We start from the raw sequence: 7610 nt of genomic DNA on the forward strand, positions 1-7610 counted from the left end.
AGCAGATCTCTCATATGCTACAGTTATATCCCCCATCTTCCAATCTCCCTCATTATGGCATTTGCACTTTAAAAAATATCTGCACTCTCTCTGTAGCTGTAACATCATATTCTGTTTATTTTTCTTGTACTTTTATATGGTCTGATCTGCCTGCATAAAACAAAATAAAGTTGAACTGTTCCTCAATTGACAATAATAAACGACAACAATACCTTCCTATATAGCATGACAACCAGAACCGTATATAATGCTCCAAAGACATGCATGTTTGTTGGTTAGTTAGCCTTTGTAAATTCCCCCCAAGTGTGCAGTGAGTGGGTGAGAAAGTGGAAGAACATAGAACTAGTGGGAATGGGTGAGCAATGAACGGTGTGGACCCTGTGTGCACAAGGGCCTGTTTCCATCCTGCAGGTCTAAATTCTAAAAGTTGCTTGTGATCTCCTCTGGATTTTATTTGCACTAGTGACCAGACCTTCTACATACTATGTAGGAAAGAACTGCAGATGCTGATTGAAATCGAAGGTAGACACAAAATGCTGGGGTAACTCAGTGGGACAGGCACTCAGTGGGTCGAGACCTTTCTTCAGACTGAACCGTTTCATCCGACTGAATCAGCCGGAAGAAGGGTCTCAACCCAAAACATCACCTATTCCTTCTCTCCAGAGATGCTGCCAGTCCCGCTGAGTTACTCCAGCATTTTGTGTCTACCCTGTACATATTATTTTGTATTTAAACGATGATCTGTAATATGGCAGGATTGTTGCACAATTTCATTATTGACCATAGAATTGACCATAAATTGGATCAACATACAATTTACTTTCCTCATTGCGATCAGTTTTTGTACACTGTCAATCAAGTACCGACATGTATCACTTTCAATAGAGAGCAAAATAAACCTTGAGGGTGTGATGCAGTGCAAGCGATTTGTGAAATTAATGACCAAGTCAGAAACTACATGAGCATTCAGGCTAAAATGGATTGATGAAAGGAAAATGGGAAAGAGTGTGTGATTGGGGTTAGACACAAAAAGCTGGAGTAACTCAGCCGGTTAGAGAGCATCTCTGGAGAAAAGGAATAGATGACGTTTCGGACCCTTCTTCAGGGTCTCTACCTTTTTTAAAGGTGAATGCCAAATAGCCCAGTCTTATTTATATGAATGACTGCAATCCCTTTTATACTTGTTAATACATCCAATACAGTGCCCTCCATAATATTTGGGACAAAGATCTATCATTTATTTATTTGCCTCTGTACTCCACAATTTGAGATTTTTAATAGAAAAAAAAAATCACATGTGGTTAAAGAGCACATTGTCAGATTTTAATAAAGGCCATTTTTATACATTTTGGTTTCACCATGTAGAAATTACAGCAGTGTTTATACATAGTACCCCCATTTCAGGGCACCATAATGTTTGGGACACAGTAATCTAATGTAAATGAAAGTAGTCATGTTTAGTTTTTTTTTGCATATCCTTTGCCTGCAATGACTGCTTGAAATCTGCGATTCATGGACATCACCAGTTGCTGGGTATCTTCTCTGGTGATGTTCTGCCAGGCCTGTATTGCAGCCATCTTTAGTTTATGCTAGTTTGGGGGGCTAGTCCCCTTCCGTTTTCTCTTCATCATATAAAAGGCATGTTCAATTGGGTTCAGATAGGGTGATTGACTTGGCCACTCAAGAATTGACATTTTTTGCTTTGAAAAACTCCTTTGTTGCTTTAGCAGTATGTCTGGGATCATTGTCTTGCTGTAGAATGAACCGTCAGCCAATAAGTTTTGAGACATTTGTTTGAACTTGAGCAGATAGGATGCGTCTACACATTTCAGAATTCATTATGCTACTACCATCAGCAGATGTATCATCAAGGAAGATAAGTGAGCCAGTACCTTCAGCAGCCCTTCATACATGCCCAGGCCATAACACCCCCACCACCGTGTTTCACAGATGTGGTGGTATGCTTTGGATCTTGGGCAGTTCCTTCTCTCCTCCATACTTTGCTTTTGCCATCACTCTGATATAAGTTAATCTTCGTCTCATCTGTCCACGACCTTTTTCCAGAACTGTGGATGCTCTTTTAAGTACTTCTAGGCAAACTGTAACCTATTTTTTCCGGCTACCCAGTGGTTTGCACCTTGCAGTGTAGCCTCTATTTCTGTTCATGAAGTCTTCTACAAACAGTGGTCATTGACAAATCCACACCCGACTTCTTCTGTCATCAGCTGTGGAGGTCTTCCTTGGCCTGCCAGTCCCTTTGCGATTAGTAAGCTCACCAGTTCTCTCTTTCTTCGTAATGATGTTCCAAACAGTTGATTTTGGTAAGCCTAAGGTTTGGCTGATGTCTCTAACAGTTTTATTCGTGTTTCTCAGTCTCATAATGGCTTCTTTGACACAACTTTAGTCCTCATGTCGATAAATAGCAATAAAAATTTCCAAAGGTGATGGAAAGACTGGAGGAAAGACAAAGTGCTGAGAGCTCTCTTATACCTGCATTAAGGAGGCATTTAAACACACCTGAGCAATTACAAACACCTGTTTGTAATGTGTCCCAAACATTATGGTGCCCTGAAATTTGGGGACTACGTATAAACACAGCTGTAATTTCTACATGGTAAAACCAAAATGTATAAAAATACCCTTAATAAAATCTGACAATGTGCACTTTCACCATATGTGATTTTTTTCTATTACAAATCTCAAATTGTGGAGTACAGAGGCAAATAAATAAATGATGGGTCTTTGTCCCAACATTATGGAGGGCACTGTACATTGACTGCTAACTAAACTATTCCATAAACATTCCACTGTGAAACATTCTGAACACAAAATTCCATTACAGCAGGCAATGAAAACTTTTTGGGTACTGGATATATCAACTCTGCTCAGGGTTCAAGATAAATCAAAGCTGAGTGAACAATGAAATTATAACCAAGGAGCAAGGCTTATTTGGGAAACACGGCAAGTCTTATCAAAAACAAAGATATGAATACGCTGCCTTGAATATTATTTTTAAAATTGTGAAAATGAAAAATGCAAGCAATTAGCTTTACCATTCTTAAGGAAATGTTACCTAGAAAAATTGGAACTCATCAGTGGAAAAAGCAACAATTCAAGGATGCATCCTAGCATACTGAGAAAAGGCAACATAGAAAGTAGTGATTGAGAATTGTTCAATTGTCCATGGAGGTGTAAATTACAAAAGGATTGAAGTTATACTGATCTAATATACGGTCCAAAAATGTTATAGGATAAAACAGATAAACATTCAGCCTGTATTGGCAGGAGCTAAAATCACTGGATCTTGATAAATACTCACTTAGAAATACTTAAATTAAGATGAGCAAGCATAAATTTGTTCAAGGTAGGTCATACCTGTCAATTTTTTTATAGCAACAAAATAGAAATAAGTGGATATTACACAGGACTAAGTAGCAGATGGTGAAAAGGCTATTGTGGAAGGAATTTTAGCAAGGGGTCGGGGTGGAGTGGTTAAAGCCATGAAGAGATTGCACAAATGTGAGATGAGAACCGACTGGCAGACAGGACACAGCCCATGTACATTTTCATTAATCTTCAAAAGCAATTAATGGCATTCGACTAGTGGAACATCACTCGAAGGTTTTTTTAAACAGATGCGAGCCCTTTATTTTCAAACAAATATTTATGATGCTGGCTGAACAATATCAAGAATTGCAGCTGACAAATATTGTAAGTGCTTTAACAATTTAATGGAAGTAGTACATTTATGGAGGTAGGCAATATAGAATAAAAATGATTAAGGATCCATATACAAATCTTCACTCAAAGTGGTTTCGGTCAGATTCAGATGAATGCAGTCAAAAAGACCCCAAATCATTCGTTTTGCAAATGGTTTTGCAAAAGGAAACATGCAGCAAAAATTGGTTTCTAAAGATTTTAAACTTTTTCCATTTTTGGCAGCCTATTTAAAAAGATGGGAAGGTCATAAGGGTTTAGGTTAACTGAAATCATATTTCAGTTCGTTGAGCAGTTAGTTGAGCAGCTATTACAGAATATTTAACAAACACTATCAGATGTTCAAAAGCAGTAATTTTGTTACCAATAAGCTATTTCAGTGATTGAATAATAAAACAATAGCTAACAGCATGGAAACATCCAGCTAATTTGGGGCAACCCATCAGGCACCCACCTACATTGATCCCATATTTTTTTAATTTGCCCCATGTTCCCATCAGTTGTCCCCGCACGTCTACACAGAGGTCGATTTACAATGCCCAATTACAGCCTACCAACTAGTCTATTTACAATGGGTACAAGGTATGCAATTTTGAATCAGGATTAGGGAGATTTCTGCACTCAGAGAGTAGTGTACCTGAGGAATTCTCTACCATAGAAGGCATTAAATATATTAATTTCTTCAAGGCTAGGGGAAGGTAACAAGAGCAGAGTACTGAAGTGGATGATCAGGGATAATTGTGTTGAATGGTGGTACTGTACTAAAGGGATGAATGGCCTTCTGCACCTATTACCCATGTTTCTAGCAAAAAAATGTTCTACAACTTTTACATCAAGACACTATTCTGGAAATAATGGTTTAGCAAAGTATATAACTGCATTTATATAGGGAAATTGATAAAGTGTATGACACTAAAAGTTAAATAGCATACTTTAAAGGAATAATGAAGTATAAATTAGAAGGCGACAGGTATAATAATCTAAAACATGTTTCTGTATTGGGTCAGAAAACAAATTAAGAAAATCCTTCTAGCATCATGCCAAAACATACAGGGTTAATTTAATTGGATCTTTAAATGCTACCGAATTTCCTTCTTCAAAGCGTTCTTTCACCAAATGTCAAATTAGTGTTTAGTGATGCGAATTCAATTACATCGCTTCCTCATTTTCCTCTCCCTCACACGAGAACACAATACAATACATCCCATAACCTCTCCTCATTCATACCTAAATTAACCAGGGGGGGAGCGAAAAATCGTTGACTTTCAAATCAATTCCTCCAATTGTATATATTCAGTAAACAGTAGTTTGCGCAACATCATCATAGCAACACTCGAGTAACCCACGCCGCACTCTGACTGAAAACAACAGAACCTCTCCACCCCACAATACTCTATTTGGAAAGAAAAAAAATCCCCGGGAAATAAAGCCACGAATTAAAACCCCTTCTAGATTCTGCAAAAAAACTGGAAACAAGACTTCGGCATACCTCCGGGTAGAGGCCGTGATCGGGTTTGCACACACCCTCATCTCGTTTGGCCACCTACACGTTGCCCGAGTCCGAGGCTTTTGTGAGGCCTAGTACAAAACCGGCCAGGAGACCGAAGGGAAACCACAGCTATCATCGCCGCCGCCGCCACCACCTCCCTCCCTCTTAAACCACCCAAGCAAAAGGCGATAGAAAGCGTCGTGGAAGCAACGCTCAGTCACTCACCGGGCTCGGCTGTTGAAAACATGATGGCTTGGCCGTGTCGGCTGGGGAGCCGTAAGGGTGTGAAATTATATTACTGACAGGAGCGAAGATATGAGACGCATGAGAAGACTACAGGAGGGAGGAGGAGGAGGAGGAGGAGGAGAAGAAGAAGAAGAAGAAGAAAAAGAAGCAGGGGAAAACCCCCAACATGAATAGCCGTCCGGAGGTAGAGGGGGAGAGAAGGAAGGGACAGGCGGAAGACAGAGGCGCACAGCCCGAAACTGGCCTGACCAAACACACAGGCGGGGACACGGGCCTGCGCGCCGACGTCATCGCGCCGCCCGGGCCTCGCGCCTCCAGCGCCCGCCACTGGGAGCCGGCGCGGGCGCCAAGGCGGGGAGCGGGCCGCGCGTGCGTACTGAGGGGGAGGTGGCGCACGGGAAGAGGAGGCGGGTGCGGGTCGGGGGTGGATGTGGATGTAGGACAGTGCTTCTTAAACTATTTCAGTGTCATTCACCCTTGAGTCTTTATCACAAAATTTCATTCACCCTCGACTAAATATTCTTATGTTTTTTGGTAATTTTCGTCTTCTTCTCCCTTGTGTATAATTTTAGATATAATTTATTTTGTCACATGAGCAAAAAAAAAAAAATCAATTCATTTCTTATGTGTTTATTTTATTCAACTTTTTGAACATCCTAACAATATGTAAAGAAAACTAGGAGTGAAAAAAAAAAGTTTAATTACCACTGGAGTTGGAAAATCATTCTATTAGAATGATAAAAAACCATTCCAACGTCTAAATCCATCCTACCCTTTTGGGCTTTGATTACTTGGAAAAGTAATCTTTTCTTGAAAAACAAGCTCAAAAAACCATGGAGTATAACTCCCTGACGAAAGCTCACAAACTTGCCATATTTGGCATACTTCTCCAAAGCTGGCTCTTCCAAATCCAGATATATTTTAAAAGTTGTGCATGTGCACTGACATGTATATGTCACATGCATGCTGAAAACATCATCACAACATTGTTGCTCAGTTCTGAATATCTGGCGCCCTCCCATCCTCCCAACTAGCAGTGACAAAAAAATTAAGAACAGATAAATTATTAGAATTTTTCTAGTTTACATAAAGTAAAGTTAGTAAACAACTGTCTTAGAACTTAGAATTAGATTCTTAGAAACAATGTTTTCTTATTGTGTATGTTTACCACAAATAAATGACAAGCAGTATACTTCTACACTTATCATTAATGACTAGGATATTCCTGTACTCTTGTGACAAGCTTCTCAAACCGAGGTTCAATTTCCTTCTCCAAAGCAACCCACATTACCAAATCAACATACTGAAGTGAATTGGGTTTTGTGGATTTCAATTCGACCAAGTCGAAAATCCTTGTTCGGACGGGAAAGTTGTTGTCATCCTTACTAGTGGTTGAAGGGCCTTCACGGCAATTGATTTGTTATCAGGGAAAGCAAGTAATCCAATAGTCTTCATAGTAGAAGTACATCTCAAAGGATGATTTTTGAGTGAAGTCTTAATGAAGCTCCATCAACACTTCTGGCATTTCCCCAAAATCTGCTTGGAGGGGGGGAAAAAGAGACAGAGGAACTATCTAAAGTTGGAAAAGTCAATGTTCATACCGTTGGGATGCAAGCTGCCCAAGCGAAATATGAGGTGCAGTTTCTCCAATTTCCGGTGGGCTTCACTATGGGACTGGAGGAGGCCCATGACAGAAAGGTCAGACTGGGAGTGGGAGGGGGAGTTGAAGTGCTCAGCCACCGGGAGATCAGGTTGGTTAAGGCAGACTGAACGAAGATGTTGAGTGAAACGATCGCCGAGCCTGCGTTTGGTCTCGCCGAGAAATTGACATCTAGAGCAGCGGATACAATAGATGAGGTTGGAGGAGGTGCAGGTGAACCTCTGTCTCACCTGGAAAGACTGTTTGGGTCATTGGATGGAGTTGAGGGGGGAGGTAAAGGGACAGGTGTTGCATCTCCTGCGATTGCAGGGGAAAGTGCCCGGGGAGGAGGTGGTTTGGGTAGGAAGGAACGAGTGGACCAGGGAGTTACAGAGGGAACGGTCTCTTTGGAATGCAGAAAGGGGAGGAGATGGGAAGATGTGGCCAGTAGTGGGGTCCCGTTGGAGGTGACGGAAATGTTGGAGGATGATTTATTGGATACGCTGGCTGATGGGGTAG

At 40.8% G+C, this 7610-nt stretch overlaps 1 protein-coding gene across 2 annotated transcripts in view; it reads right to left on the reverse strand.

The window, feature by feature from the left end:
• The window catches only part of ago2 (argonaute RISC catalytic component 2), a 74728-nt gene extending 69018 nt beyond the window's left edge, over nt 1–5710 (reverse strand). For both annotated transcript variants that reach the window (XR_013547163.1, XM_078397505.1), the window contains exon 1: nt 5432–5710. Coding sequence is in view for 1 of the 2 variants with exons in the window: in XM_078397505.1 (XP_078253631.1) it covers nt 5432–5453 (22 nt within the window). In the remaining variant the exon portion in view is untranslated. The remainder of the gene's footprint in view (nt 1–5431) is intronic.
• Nucleotides 5711–7610: the final 1900 nt, after the last annotated feature.

Source organism: Rhinoraja longicauda, chromosome 4 (genome assembly GCF_053455715.1).
Source record: "Rhinoraja longicauda isolate Sanriku21f chromosome 4, sRhiLon1.1, whole genome shotgun sequence".
Classification (NCBI taxonomy): domain Eukaryota; kingdom Metazoa; phylum Chordata; class Chondrichthyes; order Rajiformes; family Arhynchobatidae; genus Rhinoraja; species Rhinoraja longicauda.